The sequence below is a fragment of the Vulpes lagopus genome, chromosome X, assembly GCF_018345385.1.
Source record: "Vulpes lagopus strain Blue_001 chromosome X, ASM1834538v1, whole genome shotgun sequence".
In the NCBI taxonomy this organism is placed as follows: Eukaryota; Metazoa; Chordata; class Mammalia; order Carnivora; family Canidae; genus Vulpes; species Vulpes lagopus.
Window position 1 is genome coordinate 23,944,234 of NC_054848.1, and position 24,800 is coordinate 23,969,033.

Sequence of the window (24,800 nt, forward strand, 5' to 3'; positions counted from 1 at the left end):
TGTAAAGATTATTGTACATTGACCAAGACGTGAATGTGTTTTATTCAAGTTGTTGAATCTGTGATATGCTATATATTTTTCCCCTAATACACAGCATATCAAGAGATTCAATTAAGGATCTTGATGTTGCCAAATTGATGCTTTCCAAACCGATTTAGTTTTAAAAAATAAAATTTCAAACTAGCTGTGTGCCTTATAGAAATTAAATGAGTGAGGAAGTATTATTTTGAACAAGAGTAAGGTAATAAGATAGTTAACTGGAAGGTCGTACAGTATATAGTTGGATCCTGGAGTTTCTTGGGTAGCACTGATTAAACTCACACTGAGAGAGGAACTGATTCTCACTGCTAACCTGAAGGCTGAAGATATCAACTTGAAGATTTCCTGCAGCTCCAGTTAGTGCTGTGCCTGGAAAATGGGATTCAGGTTTTAGGAATGCATGACTCAGGATTGCACTGTAATGTGGCAGTTCGTCAGATGTGTTTGATGAGTTAGCTTTTCGGACTAGGTTTCATTTATGTCTTTATGCAAACTTAGGGTCCTTGGTTAGAAAACTGAAACAAGCTGTCGTCATTTAAAGGAGCTGGAGTTAAAATAGCTTATTCTCAATGCTTGTGTTAAAAATTCACTGACTTTTTGACTAAAATGATGATGGTATCACCTTACTGCAAGTGAATAGATAGTGATTTTGTTTTGTGAATTAAAATGTGTCTTAACAGACTTTTATTAATGCAAATGAATTAATCATTTAAAAATATTCAGAGGTAAAAAATATTCAGAGGTATTTGAGGCAGTAGGAGAGCAAAATATGTGACTGTCAAACTACCATTTCAGCTTCCTCATTTTTAATAAAGTCATAGTGATTGAAAGCTGAATATGATAAGTCCTCAACTGTCTTGCAGAGAAACTTGTGCTGTCATGGATTGACAATATATTTGAACTGTGTTCTGACTTGCTACTTTTTGAAATTCAGTCTTTCACCTCTACTATCTCAGTCTTATACAAAAATAAAAGGATGATTTTCCAAGAAAGACAGTGTTTCATTTCATTTAATTTCAAATGAAATCTATCCCCCTTTTGAAATCCAAACACTAGGCTAATGTCCCTTCTAGTATCCCTCTGAGAGCCTTGTAATAGGAAGAAGTGATGTATTTTTCTGTAGCTTTCAGAGACAGACAAGAGTCTTAAAATTCTCTTGAAGTGTCTTTTAGTAAAGCTTTTTGAAAGAGAATTGTAAAATTATAATTAAATCTTTACAGGCATAGAATTTATTATTCCTTTTTGATTGGAAGGAATGATACAGAGTACAATAATATTCTATTGTATGATGGAACATTTAAAAATGTCAGTGCTTGGTAATTTATATTAAAAATAAACTGTAAGTGATATCCTTTTGAAGGGATTGTTTTCACTTATTTAAATAGAGTTAGTCTAAACAGAAATTCTAAACCTTAAAGGGAATCTTAAGATTTTAAAATATTTTAGGGTCCCTATAGAGACATAATTTTGGCACTACTGGTTTGGATTTTACTTAGCAACTACAACATATAGGAAAACATAATACAGATCCTGTTCATATTATTTACTTTTATGATGTTTATTGTGTGCATCAAAAGTTGAACAAAAATCTTAACATATTACTATATATTTTTTAAAATGTATGTTTTTTTCTTTTTTACCTTTGCTTTAGGGAACAGCCTTTAAAAGCTGGAAGATGAAAGCTCCGATTCCACACTTGATTCTCTTATATGCTACTTTTACTCAGAGTTTGAAGGTAGTGACCAAAAGAGGCTCTGGTAAGCAGTGTATCTTCCTTTACTCTCATTTTTATGGCTTGAAATGATGGTGCTATATTCACATCTGTGTGATTTCTGGAGAGATTGAGAATTAATGGGGGCTCACCTTGTGGAAGTATTGCAGACATATTTTTAAATGAATGGAGCATACAGAGAATTAGAAAGGTGGGAATACGTTGAAAAAATGTGGTTTATAGCATCAATTATTATGAATTTGAATGGACCAATCCCAAAAGCTTATAGTTTTCATTTTGTAGTGTGATTTTCAACATTCTTTTTTAAAGGTGTCGTTTTAACTTTTTCATGGAAATATTGTGATTTATTTTCATGTTAACTTTACTGTTACCATTTCAGTATTAGCTGTGCTTAGGGCAGATTCTTTTGAGGGTTGTACTTCAGCTGATTTGCTGGATTATTTTGTAGATATTTAAAGAAAGCACTAGAGTTAATAAAATATTATGGGGAAGCATCCTAATGTGTTAGGAGAAAATATAGAGGTGAAGTAGAATGTAATAGGAAAGGAGCTGCTAAATAGAATAATGTTGAAATTTACAGAAAATTTTGTGTTATAAGACATCATCGTTTTCAGTTGACATTTGGAGTGAGTAAAATGTATGAGGCAATTGATAAATACTGTTACCAGTATGGAGTTGTATTTTGTCTAATAAATGATAATGCAAAGCCTTGCCATGCTCACATTTTATGTAGGGTTACAGAATTTTTGAAGCTATTGCAAGGTGTTGTGATTATCAAGAATTGGATAAACAAAAGTATTTTTTGAATTCAGAAAGGAGAGGATAAAATGGTATAGATGTGGCTAGTGCAACCATTCTCAGTCCTTTAGGTTAAGAGGCTTCCAACTCATATTGATTATCTAATGAAAAAGGTCACATGCCAGGGAAGTAGAGAATAAGTCTGCCCTCAGGAGCTTCCCCCTTCCCTTGGATGAAAGTCTGAGGAGGACTTGAGGGGTATTTGTGCATGGACAAGGGGATGATGCAGGGTTGGGAGTTAAAGGAATTTTACTGAGCCTCTTGGCTCTAGAACTTTTTGGTTATTGTACAGCTGTTGTATGTCATTGATGTGGTTGTAGACAATGTGAAAAAATAGTATTTCTCTGTTGACTCATTATTTCACATGTTCCTTTTGGTGGCCATTTGTTAATAGAGAAAAGCCTAGAGCCAGGATTATGATGTAGTGGCTTTCATAATCTGGGCGGATTTCTGGCAAATGGCAGATATTTTGATTTCTTTGCCGCTTTCACAGGAAGTTGAGCATGCCTATGGGAGTTCCAGTAGGTACAGGGGGGAACAAGTACTTAACATGGATCTTTGAGATACTGACCACATAAAAGAGAAACACTTAACTATATAAGTATTGTAACAAAGTGAAACTATTCAAAATAGAAATATTTATTGGATCTTAAAAACAATTTTCTCTGGTGATTATACTTGGTGACATAAAATTTTTTTCAGTTCTTTTTGTGTATGTCAGATTTAAGATTGATGTATTGAAGTGCAAATGTGACTTTTTTTTCCACCATCAGATAGTGGTGACAGATCCATGCTATATAAATTCTAATTTTAGGGGAAAACTTTTATTAAATTGGGATTTACTTTATTTGTTTGAGTAGTGTGGGAGAAGAGCTAGAAATGTGGGACAGTTGGAAAATTCATAACTCCTTCTGCTCCAGAGACATGAGAAAAGTCAATGACCTGTCTCAAAATCAATTTTTATTTTAATGATATAATTATTTTAGGAGTGTGGTAATAAAATGCTGCTCTGCTTGGCAGAAGTTCTGAGACCTTGTTCTCCTGTTTACAGATATAGTTGTCACATAGCTACTTAATACCTCCAAGCCAAATGCGTTTTCTGTATCATAATGTAAAAGTGATAAATAAGGCAGATACTGAGATTAAGTGGCAGGTTTGATTTGTTTCCTGTGTAATGTGAGTTAAGATAGCTTCTCCCACTATTTGTGTTAAGATCCAGCTGGATGAAAGTTTGCTTTTTTGATTTTTGAATATTAAGTGTGCGATTTAGGAATAATGTTACTTTACCCATATACTTTAGAAGCTTCCACTGATATCAAAGGCCTTCAATATAAATGTATGCAAAACTTTAGAACATGACTTGAGAGACCAGATTCAATCCTTGGTTGTTATATGTATACCCAAAGTGATATTTAAACCAAAACATCATAAAACTCAATTTTTAATATTTTAACCAAGGATGTTATGATGACATAACTTCATTATATTTAATTTGTTCATTAAATTCATAGCAATAGGAGTATAAGGCAATGTGATAAAAATATTATATCTCCAGCTTGTTTATGAAGACCTCCTATTGCTTTCAAATTAGTTCTGTTAATGAGAAACAAATACCTACTTCTACATTTTTATGGAATGACCGTATGTGTTTATCTAAAGTTAATGCTATATACAAGTAATGTGACATACAAAATTCAACATTACAACTGATTGTATATGATTATAATAATATTTAATATGCTCTTGGTTATTAAAATATCTAGCTCTGGTTTTTTAGTCACAGTGAGTTAAAAATAATATTCTAGCAAAAAACACATGAAAAGCATTGCATTTTAAAAAATGTTTACTGAATTTTCAAAAAGATTTATAAAATTAAAAATAAAAAAGGAATTAAATGATAAGAAAGAACAAGGATAAGTAGCCCTCTTAGTTAATGTGTGAGATCAAACATCAAAAATTGATTTTTATTACCTGGCCTTGGTGCCTCTGGTTTTATAAATTGGGCCGGACGTGAAGACTGAGCCATTAATCTTTTAAGGAGAAGATGCCAAGTGCATTCCTCTTCTACTTGATCTATGGAGATCAGTAATGATGCTCTTCAGTAAGCTACATATCTGCTTCTCTCAACAAAGGTGCCATGGTAATAGGCATCAGCTGAAATGAGTGTCAGGTACTAAAGTATATGGGTAAAGTAACATTATTCCTAAATTGCACACTTAATATTCAAAAATCAAACAACAAACTTTCATCTGGCCAGATCTTAACACAGATAGTGGGAGAAGCTATCTTAACTCCTTTCCATTTCTTTGCTGCCTTCTCTTTGCTTTCTCTTTTCCCTTCATCTTTCCCTCCCTCCTTCCACCCCTCTGTCCTTTTTTATATTAGTGTATTTGCAAACAAAAGAACCGATTTTGAATATTCCTACTGTATCTTTGTAGAACTTTTTTTAACTACAAAAATATTGTTACTACTTTATTTGAAGGGTTAAAGTCCATGAAATACTATGTCTTAAGGTTATTTCAAGAGTGTAGAATGTCTCTGTTAATAATGGCTATTAACTATTTTTTATTTTCCGTGACTAAAAGGATTTGGAATATGATTCAGGGGCAGGTATACAATATAAACTATTGAAGGACTGTTAGCAAGGTATGGGTATGGTATATTTTGGGAACTAAAGTGTGAGTTGTGATTTGGCCCAAGAGTTGGGGTTGCGGAATATAAATGAAGCCAGAGGGACATGTATATAAAGATTTGGGAATAGAAAGGGATCCAGACCTGTTGTTTGTTTCTCTTTGCTCTTATTCCCATCTCTAAAATGTAAGATGATAAGTGCAAGTACCATGGTTTATATATGATTGTAACCTCCACAGTGCCACATCTGATATGTTTTTCAAAGTCTGGATTCAATAAAATGTCTGCATGCAATAACGAGGACATGAATGTATGAATGAGTGACTTTAATGTTCAGGCTGGGTTATATCAGTGAGGATGCTACAAGTATTAGACAAATAAAGGTAAAATGAAATAAACATTTAGGAAAATCTTTTCTTAAATATAAATTAGTATACTATATAATATGAGATATTTGAAGTGCAAGATAAAAACTCCGAATAAGTAATGTCTAAGACATGGTAAGGGTTTATATAAAGACAGTGAACCTTTGTGAATGATGAGTGTCTTCATGAGTTTGAAGTGTAGTTCAAAATCTTCTTTAGAAGGGAAAGAAAATAATTCTTTAAGTATTACTGTATTGGAATTTTACTACATTTAGTGCTGCTTTAAAGAAGTATTGTCATTATGCAGACATTCTGGTTTTAATGATACTGCTTAATATAGACCACCATGTAAAGGGTGTAGTTCATATTTACTGACACACAATAAATAAGCAACTGACTTCAGTATAGAAAAAAGTATTCACAATTACTAGAGCATATAGAGAATAGTCAGTGGCTATATTACTACAAACCAAAAAGTACATCTTATTCTAGAAAGTATTTAAGATGTGTAAGAGCTACTTAAGGCAGCCAGCTATTAGAAAGTAAAAGGTTTACCACAGGGAGTTTATCTTCTCTTCATTCTAGAACCTGATAGTGGACACCTGTTTGTGTAAAATGTTTTAGATGCAGTTCTTTCTGACAGTAAGAGAAAGTCTCTTAAGTTTTCATTGACTTGTAATTCTAAGCCCAAATAATTTATACAAGATAATGGTAGTTAAAATCACCAAATATACAGTTTAGGTTCTAAATTTTGTATTTGTTATTTCTGGATCTTCATTTCCTTAAGTGAAATAAATTATGCTAGTGTGTAAAGAAATTGAGATTTAACTGAACAGGAGTGAGAAAGTTTGGTGGGGTGTTTCCATCTCATGCCAGGGTGATTTATATGCATCAGCTCTCATGGGCATTCCAGAAAGTCAGTGAGCTTAATGCCACATGATTAAGAGACAACCTAGTCCCCCAGCATCTGCCTTTTATTATGTTACCATGTGTTTATTCCCAGTTTGCCAAATATGTCAAAAAGTATGAAGCATTTCTCCAATTTTTACTTTGGAATAGCTTATAAGACCAAACTTCTGAGGCTTTGTTTCTTTACTTTTTGGAGGAAAAAAACACATTTTTTCTTGGAAAAAATCCCCTCTTCTATTGATCTTGTTTTTAAAATAAATTCTGAAATTAGATCTAGAGTAATTTTAGTATTCATTTGAAATAATGTCTTGAATTAGACTGTTTAATGAACAAATGTAACTTAACCCCGATAAAATTATCCAGTATATTTGTTTACTAATCATCTGATATACCTAAAAATTTCACCATAAATTTGTTCACCTTTGGTTGTCAGTGCAATTTTATATAGAGTTGGTGTAGATTAATGTCATTTGTGGAGACTGATGCCTGGTTCATGGTGAATTTATATGGAGAAGATAAAAGTCAATATGGATAAGTATTACAAGTTGAAAAGGATATAAATGGAAGAGGAATACTCCAAGTTAAAAAAATACATCAGTGCATCAGTGTATCAAAGGATAATAAAAGATCTATCCTTCTGTGTATTCAAAGGGAGAAGTGAGGAGTAGGGGCAGAAGTGAGGAGCCAGTCGATGGTGGGCATTTTAAGTCATGTTAAGAAATTGATGTTCATTCTAGAGACAGAACGGAGGTGACCATTGGTAGGCCAGCAAGTGAGCCCCTAATCCATGATGAGTCTACTGTAGGCTTGAAGATGATCCATGAAGTGCTCAGAAATTCGGGACACTTTTGTGTTAGTATTCTATTGATGCTTTCACAAATAAGCAAAAAATTCAGTGGCTTAAAGCAACACAAATTTATCATCTTAGAATAGTGGAGGTCAGATGTCTGAAATACATTGGCAGGACTGTGTTCTTTGTGCAGCCTCTAGAAAATTTGCTTCAGTATGCTGTCATGCGTTCATTGGCTACAAACATTTTCTGGCTCATGGTCCCACATTCCAACCTCTACTTATGACGTCGCATCTTTTTCTCTGGCTCTAATTTTCCCACCTTCCTCTTTCCCTTATAAGGGCCCTTACAATTACATTGGAACTGCATAGAGAGTTCCAGGAAAATCTCCCTATCTCTAGATCCTTAATTTAACCAGATCTGCAAAATCCCTTTTGCCATCTCCTATAACAAAAGTCACTTGTTCCAGGGGTTTTGATGTGGATATCTTTGGGGAGGTGAGTGGATTTTTCTGTCTATGGTGACTGATAATTACCTCAGTTAGTCAAACAAATTTATTATTGCATTTGGACTAGAGGTTAGAGAATGGGTGGTCAGTCAGGAGCTGCATAGGAATGGGGGAAGTTGAAATTTTTTTTCCTGAAGGGGAACCATGTGATCTGTGATCTATGAAGAAAGAGAAGTGTAGTTGGGGAAAAAAAGAAAAGGGAAAAGAAAACAGGTCAGAGAAAGAGGAAGGGAGACAGGAAAGAAGGATAAGAAAGACTCTTCTGATGCTTTGGATCTTGATAACTTTTATTTTTCTTCTGCACCCTGCAAATGTGCTCTCAAAAATATCCCTCCTTTTTTTTGTGATATCCCAAAGGAGTCTGTACTACTTTCAACCAAAACTGCCTGACACGAAAATGGTTTCCTGACTCAAAGTAACAGCAATGAGAACAGGAAAGAAGAGAGAGCAACTTTAAAGTTAGAACCCATTGAGTTTAATGATTAGATGGATGTTTGAAAAAATAAAGGTAGAGAAAATAATTCTGTCAAAGGATTAGATATCATCCATTAAATTAAAAGCTTCCAAAGAACAGAAACTTGAAAGGACCATTTATTTAAATAAAACAGTAGGAAAGTCTTTCTGATTAATATGAAGCCCAAAAATTGATTGAGCATAGAATATGACTAGTTTCATGTGTCTTGCCAGGGGATTTTGGATTTTATTTTGTAGAACAAAGTTTTGGCTGAGATATTTAGTTACTTTGCAAATCCCTTTAGTAGTCATTTTGGTCTGTGAGGTTGAGCCTCAGGTTTGAGAGATGTATTCATTGTAGTGTCTTCTATACATGATGAAGAGGAAATTCCTTGATAGATATGCAATAGTGCTGTACAAGTGTTTGTACCAAGCTATCAGTAAAGTGGCCTTTACAGAAAAGACAAGACACGCAAAGAGTCAAGCTATAAAGGGTCACACATCCAAGTGACATGGTCAGATCTGTTTTTGAACAGATAATACTCCCTGTAGGAAAGACTATATTGGGATTCCAGTGTAATCAGTCGGGTACTCAAAAAAAAAAAAATCATACTGAGTTACATTAAGGGCCTGAAAAGCAGTCAAAGGGACTGAGAACATGTTTCTGGAGAAAAGTAAATGTGGTCAAGTGAATGTTTGGAGATAGATTATGAAATCATTTGAAAATCAGTTATATTGATGATATCGCCAATTAGGAAGAGGGACTTTTTTTTGTAGGGAGAGGCGATGGAATGAGTTCAGTTTGGAACATAGGAGCTATGACAATCACTGAAAATATTGAGCTGATGAATTTATTGGTCTGGAGTTACACCAGTTTCCTATGGCTGTCATAACTAATTACCACAAGCTGAGTGACTTAAAACAATAGAAATCTATTCTCTCACAGTTCTGGAGGCTAGAAATCCAAAATCAAGGTGTCAGCAAGGCCACATTACGTCTGAAGGCTCTGTGGGAGAAAAGTTCCTTGTCTCTTCTAGCTTCTGGTGGCTTCAGGTGTTCCTTGATTTGTATCTGCATAGTTCTAATCTCTCTGCCCACGTCTTCACATGACCTTCTCCTCTATATCTCTAATCTCCCTTTGCCTTTCTCTTATAAGGATATTTGTCACTAGATTTAGGGTCTGCTTCAATAATCCAGGATGATCTTGAGATCTGAAAGTTATTGTCAGGTTATATATATAAATAATACAAAATCAGTATATTATAAAGGCTGTTTATTTTATTAAGTTTAACTCTTAGAAATTATTTTATTATCTTTTTTATTTAAGTAAAACAAGTGTAGAACTCTTGGTCATCCATAATAGAAAATAGGACTATAGAAAGGTAACATTTCTCCAACCAGAAATTCTTTTACTTAGGTTGGAAATGTTTGCCTAGACTAATCTCCTGAAGGTAGGGTAATACTGATTCAACTTCCATTCCTTTATTTCATACAAACAAATGGGAAAGGTGGCTTATAAGATTATCAAAATGTGTCACGAATAATCCTTATGTTGACTATCATAAATTGGCAGGCATTTTGACAGATAACTGATACTGACATGTCAACTTTTTTCCTACACTGATTGTCACTAAAAACACATGCTCTGAGTTATTTTTCCAGAAGTAGTTCAGATTGTTCTGGTGAGTTTTATGAGACTTACAGAATTGGAAATTAAGAAACTTGTATTTCAGTGCAATTTTTTGATTGGGACAAGTCCCTGAACCTTTCAGACCTCGGTTTCCTTTTTCATAAATGAAAAAAATTTGAGCAAAATCATCATCACTAGAAATCGAAGTTTATACTCTTGTTCATTTCACAAGCATTTATTGAACACCTTCAGTACATACTCAGTACATGAAATGACACCTTTTCTTCTGTAACATATTGTACATATTTACAAATTGATCAAACAGATTTAGATGACCAGAGTTTATAGCCAGAATACTCCCTGGTTACATTTAATTTTATGCTACATAGTTCGTCCTAACACTGCAGAGTGGAGGTTATCTGTTTGTTTATTTTTTTAAAGATTTTATTTGTTTATTCATGAGAGACACAGAGAGAGAGGCAGAGACACAGGCAGAGGGAGAAGCAGGCTCCATGCAGGGAGCCCCATGTGGGACTTGATCCCAGGACTCCAGGATCACACCCTGGGCCAAAGGTAGGCAGTATACTGCTGAGCCACCCAGGGATCCCCAGAGGATATCTGTTTAAAACAAAACTCAATTGGGACGCCTGGGTGGCTCAGTGATTGAGCATCTGCCTTTGGCTCAGGGTGTGATCCTGGAGTTCTGGGATCGAGTTCCACATGGGGCTCCCTGCATGGAGCCTGCTTCTCCCTCTGCCTGTGTGTCTGCCTCTCTCTCTCTCTCTGTCTCTCATGAATAAATAAAAAATCTTTTAAAAAAAACCTCAATTAAGACAATTTTATTTTTTTTTTTTAGTTTTGAAAGCACATGGTATATAGATATGTAATTTTCCTTGTAGGTAGTGATGTATCTAAGTGAAATTAGATTTGGTGGTTCACAGTGCTAAACTCTGTTTTAACCTATTTTTGCTTATTTATGGCAGGTTTTTGTAGAGTTGTAGTCTCTTAAAATATCTAATGTGCTGCCTTGCATGGAAAATGTTGCCTTAATGCAATGAAAGTGGATAACTTTGACATGTTTTAAAATCTGAGGTTATATATAAACATTTCTTTAGGGGATCCCTGGATGGCTCAGTGGTTTAGTGCCTGCCTTCGGCCCAGGGCGTGATCCTGGAATCCCGGGATCGAGTCTCACATCAGGCTCCCTACATAGAGCCTGCTTCTCTCTCTATGTCTCTGCCTCTCTCTCTCTGGACCTCTTATGAATAAATAAATAAAATCTTTAATAAAATAAAAAGAACATTTCTTTAAAAAGTGTCTGTAAGCCTTTTTTGGGTATTCTAAACACTATTCAATTATCATTTATATTTTATTAACTGTACTAAAATATTTTCCAATTAGTATTGCTACTTGGATTTCAGTAAAGTTCTGTTGGCATTTTACTTTGATTACTAAAAGCATATTCCATTTAGTTTTTATTCCACATATAACATAAGCATGTTATGAATGATAAAGGAAAATTATTTTCATCATTGATAAGATATTTCCATACCTTGATGAATTCACATTTTTTATTCAATACATTTTGATATCAGGAAAAAAGGACAATTCAACTTGAAGATTCTTCCAATTTTTCCTATAAATATGTTCTATAAAGTAATTGGTTGGACTCTCCATTGCCATCTGGTGGCTTTTCAGAGTTGGTGAAAATAGAGGAATAAACAAAAAGGAGGAAATAAACATGAAGAGAAAACTTCTAATGAATTATGTTCAGATGTTATTTTAATTGATTTTAAGTTTCCCAAGTCTTTATTTTCTCCAATTATATTGCTGTAGGTTTGAAAAAAAAACTGTATAGAGTTCTGATCTTTCCTGGGTATTTTTTATAGTAGAAATTTTCATTGAGTTTTTTTTTTTAAAGGCAGATAAAAACATTGTATTTTTACCAATATATAATCATGTCAATATGTAGTCCTATATTGTCAGAGTTCAAGTTATGTACACAAGTATGTTCATATTATAAAGTATTTTTAAAACTCCGTCTTGTAATATGTTGCTGCTGTCAAGATCTTGTCATTGTAATGATTCAGGTAATAAAAGGGGAAAAAGTCAAGAAAGATTTTTCAGTTGATCACTAATAAAAGTAAGAGCTACTGGTAGAAATATGGAAATAAAGAAAATGGGAGGATGGCTCTGTGCTAAACTGTTTAGATTTTTCTGATTTCCTAGAGAACTGGGCATGGAATATGAGCTTGGGAGGGTCCTGAGTATAGTCAAGCTAATAAATGTAAAGTACTAGTCACTAAGCAAAATTTCCTTTAAAAAGCAATTGCTTTTATCTGTGTATCTGAAAAGTATGAAGTCAAAGTTGAAAGGAAATTCCTGGTTGGCCATGTTTCATTATTTGTTTGTTTGTTTATTTTTATGTTTCATCTTTTAAAAAAGAAAACTTTCCAAAGGACCTTAGCTGTTACAAATATCTTTTCAAATAAAAGGAATACATTACACATACACAAATACTAACATACAAACAATCTTTCTATCTTTTTCAATCTTTCTAACTTTGAAGATAATTTCCAACTCTCTCTGGTTAGGAATACTTATATATAATGCATACAGCTGTATTCGTTTGTTTCTTTTAGGGATTTATGCATTTAAGACCTAATGTCACATGGAAACTCCTTCATTTTCCAATGGACAAAGGTAATAGGTTCTGTATACAATTGTTAATGAACACGTATTGAATTCCTACTGTAGTATGTGGTCAATAACATTGACGTTAGTTAGGCCCGGATATAAAAGAGGTTGAAATGTTTAGATATTTGACTTTTGGATTTCTTTTTTTTTAAATAATAAATTTATTTTTATTGGGGTTCAATTTGCCAACATACAGAATAACACCCAGTGCTCATCCCGTCTAGTGCCCACCTCAGTGCCCGCCACCCAGTCACCCCCACCCCCCGCCCTCCTACCCTTCCACCACCCCTAGTTCGTTTCCCAGAGTTAGGAGTCTTCCATGTTCTGTCTCCCTTTCTGATATTTCCCACTTATTTTTCTCCTTTCCCCTTTTTCCCTTTCACTATTATTTATATTCCCCCAAATGAATGAGAACATATAATGTTTGTCCTTCTCCGATTGACTTACTTCACTCAGCATAATACCCTCCAGTTCCATCCACGTCGTCGAAGCAAATGGTGGGTATTCCATCGAAAGATGAATGGATAAAGACGATGTGGTTTATGTATACAATGGAATATTATTCAGCCATTAGAAACAGCAAATACCTATCATTGACTTTTGGATTTCTTATTTTAAAAACCAAATTATAGGAAATTTTAGTAAAAGAAAGAAGGTGAAAGTATTTATCATTATTAGGTTTTATCACTTCATTCTTTGTTTTCCATATCCATGAATTTTATTCTGGAAATTGTTTATACAATTTCTCCATAGCTTTGGTGATTATTATTTTGGAAACATAGGAACTTGTCATTTTGGTAGCTGCCTGCTTTTATACCTTATAAAACCCATGTATCTATCATAAGTTTGGAATTGGTGATATTAAAGGCGTTGTTCTTTCATATTTACTAGTCCATTCTAGTTACTCTTTCATATTTAGCAAATACGTTCACAAAGAGCGTACTATAAAGAAATATTTGGACTGGATTCTCTGGGGGATTAAAAAATGAACAGTCAACTTTATACTGTCTCTCTTGTTAAAGATCTTGCAAAACAAATCAGTGATATGAGATATAGAAATGTAGTGTATCAGTTCCCATTGCCACTGTGAAAACTACCACAAACTTTGTGATTTAAAACAACACATGTTTATTATCTTACAGTGCTGGAGGTCAGAAGTCCTAAAATCAAGGTGTCAGCAGGGCTGCATTCTTTCAGGAGCCTCCAGGGGGAGAATCTCTTTCCTTGCTCCAGCTTCTAGAAGCCATCTGCATTCCTTGGTTTGTGGCTCCTTTCTAAACTCAAATTTTGTGACACATCATCTTTCAGACTCTCTCACTTCTACTTCTATTGTCACATATCCTTCCCTGATTCTGACTCTCCTGCTTCTCTGTCATAAGATTTCTTTGGATTATAGGTAGAGTCCAGACAAATAATCTAGGATAATCTCCTCATCTCAAGATTTTTTTTTTTTTAATTTTTTTTCAAATTTTTATTTATTTATGATAGAGAGAGAGGGGGGGGGCAGAGACATAGGCAGAGGGAGAAGCAGGCTCCATGCACCGGGAGCCCGACGTGGGATTTGATCCCGGGTCTCCAGGATCGCGCCCTGGGCCAAAGGCAGGCCCCAAACCGCTGCGCCACCCAGGGATCCCCATCTCAAGATTTTTAATTACATCTGCAGGATTACATTTGCTGTATAAGGTAACATATTCACAGATGCTGGGCATTAGGATGTGGAAATCTTTGAGTGGGCATTCTGTCTATCACAGATGTACATTAGAGTAATTTTTACATGAAAGAGTTTATGTGGCTGGAATACACATACAGCATGGATGAAAAGAGGGAGTATGTCTGGAGAAAAGGTGGGAAAAGATAGCAGCCGTATCACAAAGGGCTTTGTATGACATGAGAAAAAAACAGGAATATCATTTTGGAACAGCTGAAGGAATTTAAGCTGGTGTTTAGTAGGATAGCCTGTTCAGGTAGATTGGAAAGAGCTCTGAGACCAGATGATAGAAAATGAGTCCAACAGTCCAGAAAGTTATGAATTGAGGCAGTAGCATTTTTTTGTATATTTTTTTATTGGAGTTCAATTTGCCAACATATAGTACAACACCCAGTGCTCACCCCATCAAGTGTCCCCCTCAGTGCCCATCACCCAGTCACCCCCTCCCCCCACCCACCTTCCCTTCCACTACCCCTTGTTTGTTTCCCAAAGTTAGGAGTCTCTCATGTTTTGTCATCCTTTCTCATTTTTTACACTCATTTTCTCTCCTTTTCCCTTTAATCCCTTTCACTATTTTTTATATTACCCTAATGAATGAAACCATATAATGTTTGTCCTTCTCTCATTGATTTCCTTCACTCAGCATAATACCCTCCAGTTCTGTCCATGTTGAAGCAAATGGTGGGTATTTCTTGTTTCTAATGGCTGAGTAATATTCCATTGTATATATAGACCACATTTTCTTTATCCATTCATCCTCGGTGGACACCGAGGCTTCTCCCACAGTTTGGCTATTGTGGACATTGCTGCTATAAACATTGGGGTGCAGGTGTCACCGTCTTTCACTACATATGAATCTTTGGGGTAAATGCTTCTGCACAGCAAAAGAAACAGTCAACAAAACTAAAAGACAACCTACAGAATGGGAGAAGATATTTGCAAATGATGTATCAGATAAAAGGGCTAGTTTCCAAGATTTATAAAGAACTTATTAAACTCAACAGGAAACAAAAAAATCCAGTCATGAAATGGACAAAAGACATGAACAGAAATTTCACAGAGGAAGACATACACATGGCCAACAAGCACATGAGAAAATGCTCCACATCATTGGCCATCAGGGAAATACAAATCAAAACCACAATGAGATACCACCTCACACCAGTGAGAATGGGGAAAGTTAACAAGACGGGAGACAACAAATGTTGGAGAGGATGTGGAGAAAGGGAACCCTCTTGCACTGTTGGTGGGAATGTGAACTGGTACAGCCACTCTGGAAAACTGTGTGGAGGTTCCTTAAAGAGTTAAAAATAGAGCTACCCTTCGATCCAGCAAGAGGCAGTAGCATTAAGAAACAGAAAGGAAGGTACAGATTTGATTGCTAGTATAGTAAAGAATTGATAAAAATTAGTGGCTAAGTGTATATGTGGAGAGAGGAAGAGGTAGAAGTTGATTCTAGTCACTTTTATTAAAGTTCTATTGAGAATTAATAGCTAATGTTGCATTTCTAGTCTGCATTCTTCCTGGGAAGATACATTTTTAGGCTTCAGTATGATCTGTCTTTTGCTGTTTGGCTTTAGACCTGCCCACTGCACATATAACATAAAAGTCTGGGTTTTGGAGCTAAATCCCTCTTTCATAATAGATCTGTTACACAGAGCATCTTCCTAAAGTCAGTATATACTCCTGAGAGTTTCAAGTTTCTTCTGTCATATGTGCTTGTAACGGAGGACTGTATCAATTTCAGTGAACTACCTCAAAAGAACATAGGGATATTTTTAAAGGTGTCAGGCTTTTAAAAGAAAACAGTATGACATGTATGCATACATTCACACATATACACGCATACATCCACATACATACGTATGTGTGTGTATACAGTTAACACATTTATCAAGCAATCACTATGTGCCAGGTGCTGAGAGTTCAGAAATGATTAGGATATGTGATTGCTGCATATTTTAACATCTGTGTTTTATTTACCCAACTAAATAGTAGAGGCTCATTGAGTGTAAAAATATCTTACATGTGTTTATGTATATGTCTTTTAGAATCACTGTGCTTGAAAGAGTCATTGCATAATTAGTGCTCAATACATATTTGTATTTGATTGCTGGATTTAAGCATGTTGATGAATCTCATCACAACACTGTATTTTCCCATGGCGATTTATGTGCATGTCTTAACTCCTCCCCAATATCGGAAGTTCCTTGAAGAACGATCTCTTTATAGTTTAACTTTATACTTTTTACAACCCCCCCCCAAGGCCTTGCACATAGCCTTCTGCAACCAATTGTTTAGTGAGCAAATGAATGAATTTAACTTACATGAAATGAATAGTTTATTGGAGTTTACACTTCTCTGGAAAGGGAGAATTAAATTTTACCTTTAGCTGTCAGAGAGATCTGACCATCCGTGGTTATTGTATATAATTCCCAGCTGGAATGGTAATAACTGAAGCCAGACACACTGAAGCTATCCTAGGGAGTGGATCTTGAGGTGGCATTTCTTCTTTTGCTCACAAGGGCAGCTTTTACAGTTATTTCATTGTAATGGGAATTGTGCAGCTTTTTCCTCCTCCTTATCCATGGAGTTTTTGCCACATGTATGCATACATAGGTCATTCCATGAAGGAGGACTATACACACAAAATGAATCCTGCATGGAAAGGTGCCTGCCAGGAGTGGGGCATGAGCCAAAGCAGCTGCTCAGTGCTTCCATGTCTCCTAAGACAGATCACAGCAAACCCTAGGAATGCTGGTGAATAGAAGTGGCCTACAACATTGAGGGTGTTTTATTTTAATTCAGAACATGAATTAGTTCAATTTGGCAATTTGCACATTCATTCTGCCACTCTGTAACTGACATGCTTCTCTGCAATGAACAGTGGTGACTTACTGTTTGTTTCAAAGGCATGTTTTTGCTTCTTTGGGGGACGTGCTTAGTTTGTTTTGTTCAATTTTTAATGATACATGATTTTATTTTAAATTTCTTTGGAAACTGCTTTGTATCCTAGGGTTTCCGGCTTTCTATGAATTGAGGGGAGGTTATTACCTTCTAAGTTTTCAATTAGGAACACAAAGCAAGTTTGGAAGCTCCATTGGGATCTTGTAAACCCTCTCAAAGCATGTTCTGAATGAGACAATTTTTGTGCAACTAGCTCTAATTGTCTGAGATGAGACAATCTACAGAAGCTAATTGGAGAGAGTCTCATTCTGCAGCATGCATGGGGTTGTACAAGAATAATTTTTCTTCTTTTGATTCTTTTTGTTTGTTTATTTTTGGAGGTTTTTGTTTGGTCAACTCTTCCTTTTTGTACTTAGTATTTTTATTTAAGGGAATTTTTTTCTCAACTTTAACTTATTCTCCAGAGATAGGGTTTAGACTTTGGGTTTTTATATATAGTCTTCTCAAATTCTGCATAATGATCCATCTTTCTTATTTAATAAGGAATTGGTAAACTATTGATGACCTTGTATTCCCTTGTACTTTACCTGCATTTGAGACTTAATTCTGTTTCAGTATGTTTGTGTTCTGAAATACGGCTAGTAGTAGAGAATAGTATTTATCCCATTTTCCTTCATATGATCACCACCTGAATGATTATACAGTTGACATATTCTGAATTAGACGAAAACATATGCTTGACTTAATTGATGCCTCACATAGAAACTTGCATATAAAAAAAAAAGAAACTTGCATATAATGAGTTTCATTTGTGCATTTATTTTAATTTTTGATTACATTCTTTGGTCTTAGTTTTATGTTGTTTATGCTTCTCCAAATGTGTTTCTTCCTAACTTCAAAGATAAGACTTCTCTGAAACTTGGAAACTAGTACAGACTTCATACCATCCTAATTTGAAGAAGTCAGGCTCAGTACAATTGAGGAAGAAGATTTAACCTTTACAGATGCATGCCATTAGTTCTCATATCATCCTACATTTGATTTGTAGCTTATAATATTTACCTTACAATGGGAAAATGGAATTATATTGACACCTTTTGGATGTAATTGGAAAGTTTTCTGGAAAGCTGTCTTGTGTCAGATTATCTTCTCTACAAATCTTTGGGTGAAGCTCGACAACCAGAGGATAATTCTTCATTAAAGAGAAGGGAGGAGAAAGGTACCAAAAAGGAGGCACCTGGAAGTACAAGGTAGGGCAACTTTATGAGGCAGAATATCTAGTAATGTGAGGATAGAATAGAGTTTTCCATCTTCTCCCACCTGTACCTGGTGCCATACTTTGCTATTATGCAGTTTTGTTACAAAAGCAAACCAGTTTTACTCACAGTATAAAGAGGTAGGAATTAAGAGGAGGAGGATTGAAAATGCCAGTGGATAATATGGCTTAAATCACACGTTTCTCTTGTGAGGAAACCTTGAGAAAAAGTTCAACACTAGGAAAATCTATGTTATGGCCAGATGTTTTGAAATAAGGAAACCATCTAGATGCTTTTTGAGATTATTTTTTAAATGGGAGCACTTGGTTCATGTTGCCATGTGGTTAAGTCACACCATCTGTAAATTAATGTTCAGTGACAAACTATTAAAACTTCTATTCAAACTCATTTAACTTAGATACATATATCTCTGGGAATTGAAACATAAAACACAGAAGTGAACTTGCATTAATACATGAAGAGTTAGTGAGAATCTGGTTTCCAATGTATATAAACGTAAGTGCATATTCTGTTTTCTATAGGTAATTTAAATATTACTTATATGGTCATAAAGTTATATATTTATATACTTGAAAGGGTTAGTAAGTTAGCTTTTAGTAAGAAAAAGTTAAATATTTCTGAAAAAATTGATGTATATTGGAAGCATATGAATATGAGATCTTTTATATTTGTGCCCCACTTTGTAGCCAAAAAAGAGGTTATATTATCTTTTGCAATTACTGTTTGTGGAAGGAGGAGGCTATTTATATCTCCACTATTGTTGCTTTTTTTTCCCCAGCATCAGGGAATCCATGAGTAGAATGCTTTTTAGTTGGCATTATTTTGCTCTTGAATAGCCTAAGTCATTACAGAGATAACAATTTTAAAGAAGTATTTTTTGAAGGAAATATTTTGAAGTGTGCAAATGAAAAGAGCAGATCTATTTTCTGTCAGGTTGTATGAACTTTTCTTAGAGTCTTAAGGCTGTTTGCCTTTATAGTGATCATTTGGCTTGTTTGTTGAATGGAACAGGCTGGGGGATTACTAAAATACGATATAGTTCTTTTCTTCATGAAGTAGAAGATGTAATAATTATTTTTCACCTAATACCTATTCAACATATGTTTTGTATTGTCTGCTATGAGCCAGCTAATATTCTAGGCACTGTGAATAAAATAATAGGTGCTTTTCTCATGCAGAGTACAACTTTGTGGGCTTAAGTAAACAAGATATCTCTCATAATACTTGATGCTCTGAATAAAATAACAGAAAGTAGTATAGTTATTGGCAAAGCTAGCTATTTCAAAGTGGTCAGAAGTCTCTTTGAGGAGTTATCATTTGTGTTGAAATTTGACTACAAATAAAGTGCCCATTATTAGAAGAATGTGACAAAAGCTCATTCTATGCAAAAGGAATAGTGAATGCCAAAGAAATGTAGCAGGAGCAGACATGACACATATACGAAATAAAAAGAAGGTCATTACGGCTGGCTGATAGTTACCAGCATTCATACAATGAATCAAACAGTTTCAAAGGCTGTAGAGCAGTGATTGGAGGGGTGGAGTGGAAGGAAATGTTGGAAAATTAGCTGTAACCCTCTAGGTCATGATTTGGAACTTGCATTTTATTCTCAGTCTAATGTGAAGCCGCTGGAATTTAGTAAATGGAAGAATCATGAGATCTGATTCACATTTCTAAAGATCGATTTGGTTGTGGAATAAGAAGCTATTGAATTCATCCTAGCAACAGAGGGTGATTGCTAGATCTAAATGAAAGATGGAGAGAAAAAGACTGGCTTGGGTGACAGTTGGGAATGAGAACCAAATAGGACTTGATGACAGACTGGGTTGTCACAGATGAGGATTGTATGAGGAATATGTAATATATCAGGAACTATGGATGGCTTCTGACTTTTGGGAACAACTGAGTTCATTGTAGGACTATTTACTGAGGTGGGGCCAACTGGGGAGGGAGTGATTACTGTTTTAGACATGTTAAATTTGAGATGCCCATTCAGTATTTACATGGAATTTTCAAGAAGTCCTTAGACAACTCAGTGGACAGGTCAAGATGGAATATCTAAATGGAAGGAGTCGCTGGCATTAATTGGTCTTTAAAACCACTTGCCTGCATTAGATCATTCAAGCTGAGTGTTACTAGTTACAAAAAATGGAGATTGTGGGATGGGGCCCTGGGATGCTTCAACATTTCAGGACCTGGCAAAGGGAACTGAGGTGCAAGAAAAGTGAGAGTAGGAAAAAAAATTGAGAGATTTAATGGGAGTTCAGAGTGATTCAAGAACATGAAATCAAATGTATTGAATAGATCTGAAAAGTGATATAAGATGAAGAAAGAATACTAATCATTGGGTTTGGACATTTATACAACTATTAGCAGGGAAAAAACATGAGAAAAAGTAGTGATCATTTGGCTACATAGAGGCCAAGGGAGCCAGCCTTGAAGTCTTGTCTTATTCAGTGTTGCTGTTAGACTGCAGCAAGTTTAAAGTCATCTACTATTGGTAACATACTTGTGGAGATTGATGCTACTAGATATTATCAGGTGAATATGTAGGCCAAAAGGAAAAGTGAAGAGAATAGAAGCATGGAGTTCAAACTATTTTAGGAAAAAAAAAACTAGTTAACATCAAATTGATTGAAATTTATTTCACAAACCCATATTCCTCATTTCCACTGTCCTATTAGATCTCTTATGTAATGAAGAGCTGTGTTAATTATTCCTGCCACCTGGATCTAATGAAATTAGATGTGAAATTTCTGATAGGTACAGATGGCCATTTGAAAAAAAAAAATTTCCTGTCAGCTGGTCAGATCTCATAAGTTAGAAGTGTTCAGACTATGAAGTTAATCACCATCCTTTTTCATAAGTATAGCTAATAAACAAAAATTACAACTTCTTCAAGCCCAAATAAACTTGTTTTATTTAGGTTTAGAGCTTAAATAATATCCAGGTAAGCATACCATGCTGACACATTGTGATTTAAAATGGTGTTTGGTAGAGGTTTAACTATTTCAACTTAAAAAAATCTGATAACCCTGCCTCAGTTTAATTCAGCAAATTGTATGCAAGTACCTTTTAGTATCAAGGTGCAAATAAAATATAAGGCCAGAATATGGTATGTTCTGGTTAATAATAAGGTTGCCAATATTATTATAATGCTCATAGACAAGGTATGGCTTATTGTAATGAATAATGTGCCCCTTTGACAAGTTGTATATAAAGCATTAATTTTTCTAACAGGGAAATAGAAAATACATAGTAATGCTGGTTAGAATCTTACTCATTTTTCACAGACATTTTTCACGGAATCTTACTCATTTTTAGTAGAATATTTTGTCAGTATCCTCAATCTGAAGATTGCTAGAATCAGGGTTTAGATGGCTGTGGAAAGATGCAACCTAGGAATTAGGAGTCCACATAGACCTAAACAGTCAGATAAAGGAAGGATGACAGGATAGAAAAGCAAGACATGGCTTGGCTACATGAGTTGAGATGAATTTAAAGAAATGGATATAGTTATTATAAACAAACTAAGCCTATAGATGAGAAATATGATTAGGAATATGTTCAGACCTACGTATATACCAAATGCAGTGGATATCAGACATCTCACTATAAAAACAGAGGCTGAAACAGGTGACGCTTAAGATGAACACAAGCTAAAAGAAGAAGCAAAAATATAGTATAAAACAATGTTGAAGCCTAGAATGTCAGGGGTCATGTGATATTACTCTAAGAGGTGAAATAATGTACTTAAAGTTGTTCAGCTGGTTATGTGGCCTTTTAGGTTAGACCATCAGAGATAATGTGGTTCTCTTTGTATGAACTGTTTAGGAGAATTATATGTGGTATGAAGAGAGGTCTTATCTGTGGGTTAGAGACCAATCTTTGTGCATTACTCATTCTGCAGGATGCCAGAATAAAAAGTAATTGTTGATCGGCAACAATACCACTATTGCACAGAAATCATATATAAAGAACCTACTTGAGTGTCCACCTATTTAGTGTTTATTAGTTTGTCTCTACAAAATTAAACAACCTATTCTGTACAGATTGTTTAGGCAAGCACCCAGTTGAATTTCAAAATATACATACTTCAACCTTGCTTTTTTTTGGTCTTTCTTAATTAACCTTTCTTTTTAATGTACTGATAATGATTTGCCATGGCATCGTTCTCTAATAAATAAATTTAAAGTATCAACCCTTTGGGTTTGGCAAAAGATGTAATTTTGGGCAAACTTAACTATGTATTTTTGGATCCTTACCATTTTCTACTTTTGAATATAAAAGATTTTTAATATGTCTTGACTTTTTTTTTTTGCTTGTTGTAATTAAAATGTCAAATTTCAAGTTGTTAAAATACAGACTGCTCTCATACTAGTAATTTTTTTCTCTTTATAAAAGCATTTTTCTGTTACTTAATATGGTACGTGTTTGTATTTGCTTAAGCAAATATAGAAGGGCCTGCTTTTAAATTTTTCCTGTAAGTGAATATAATTAAGTATATAAGCCTCAGCGTATAAAATAGATATATCTTCATAAAATGGAATGTGAAAAAGTGAAAGAAAAACATATTCCCTAAAATTAAAGAAAAAAAACCCAACTCACCAGTTTGAGAGAGAGACTTAAGAGTGATACTATACATAGAGTGTCATAAAGGTCTCTGTTGAATGTCATATCCTCAGGCACAATTACCCTAGTCATATCAGGTGTTACTCCTTCTTCCCAGCACTTGTCACATTAACCATTTCTACTTTCTTGACACACTCATGGCCATCAGAAAGCATTTTCTTTACTCATTTACTGGTTTAATGTTCACCTGTCTCCTTTAAAATGTCAGCTTGATTATAGGAGAGGTTTTCCTTTCTTGCACATTCTTATATCCTCAGAACCTAGAATAATACCTGTCATATGAAAGATATTCAGTAAATTTCAATGAAATTAGTGATGACATTTTTCTTCATTGTAAATTTCATTTAAAAAATCCAAGTCCATTTTAATTGATTTCAGGTCTTTCTTTTTAATAGATGCATGTAGTGCTATTAATATCCCTCTAAGCACTGCTTTCACTACATCCTACAAATTTTGATAAGTTCTATTATCATTTTCATTTAATTCAAAATATTTTAGGATTCTTTGAGACTTTGTTTTTGATCATGAGTTATTTATCAGTGTTTTCTTAAATTTTGAAATATTTTAGATTTGTTTTTGATCATGAATTATTTGTGTTTTCTTAAATTTTGAAGTATTTGGGATTTCCAGCAATCTTTCCATTGTTGATTTCCTGTTTAAGTCAGCTATTATCTGAGATAATTTAGTGATTTCTATTTTTTAAAATTCCTTAAGGTGTGTTTTATTGCCTAGAATGTGGTTTATCTTGGTGAATGTTCCATGTGAGCTTGAGATAAATGTGTATTCTGTTGTTGTTGGATAGAATATTATATAATGTCAATGAGGCTTGACATGATTAGTAGTATCATCCAGATCAATCTATTACTGACACTGTTTCTTTTTTAAATTTTTAAAATAAATTTATTTTTTATTGGTGTTCAATTTGTCAACATATAGAATAACACCCAGTGCTCATCCCGTCAAGTGCCCACCTCAGTGCCCGTCACCCAGTCACCCCCACCCCCCGCCCTCCTCCCCTTCCACCACCCCTAGTTCGTTTCCCAGAGCTAGCAGTCTTTCATGTTCTGACACTGTTTCTTTTTCCTTTAAGTTTTATCAGCTTTTCACTCTTGTATAGTTAGGATTGCAATGTGTTCTTAAGAAATTGACTCCTTTATCATTAATTAATGTAATTCTATATTATCGATGTTTACTACATTTGGAAGATTGTGTTATCTGAAATTAATACATTTGAGTTTTTAGAAGTTAGTTTAAAAATTCATCTTTACAAGTGCTGGGCAGCCATAGTTTTTGATCTTCTTGCCTTGCCTCATTCAGTGTGGGATCTATGTCCTATGAAAGAACAGAAGCAAGAGTGATCAGGTTGCCTGTGCTCTGAATCTCTTGTAGTTAGGATAGATTTCTGTTTAATGAGGGGAGGATGCATAGAAGAAGGGATTACCCCAACTTCTCAATTGTACAGACAAACAGTTTAGACTCTTAATCTTGGAATTGGAAAGAATGAGAAATGCTGGCAGCTTGCTCTTCCCAGTGAGATACAGTAACCTTTGATAGCTGAGTAGGGAGGGGGCACTATTATTTTGGCAATATTCACCAGGAATGGAGCTTTTCTCTAGCTGAGCTGGAGGAGAGAGTTGTGAGAACCATGGAGCAGGTCATGGTTCAAATCTCATTGACACTCAGTGTTTCTACCCAGTTTTAGTGTATTTTTTTGAAAGGATGTT

At 34.7% G+C, this 24,800-nt stretch overlaps 1 protein-coding gene across 1 annotated transcript in view; it reads left to right on the plus strand.

Moving 5' to 3' along the window:
- IL1RAPL1 (interleukin 1 receptor accessory protein like 1) overlaps window positions 1-24,800 on the plus strand; it is a 1,386,881-nt gene that overhangs the window by 189,305 nt on the left and 1,172,776 nt on the right. The window contains exon 3 of the mRNA XM_041740328.1: window positions 1,691-1,796. Within this exon, the coding sequence (XP_041596262.1) occupies window positions 1,715-1,796 (82 nt within the window). The 5' untranslated portion in view covers window positions 1,691-1,714. The remainder of the gene's footprint in view (window positions 1-1,690; window positions 1,797-24,800) is intronic.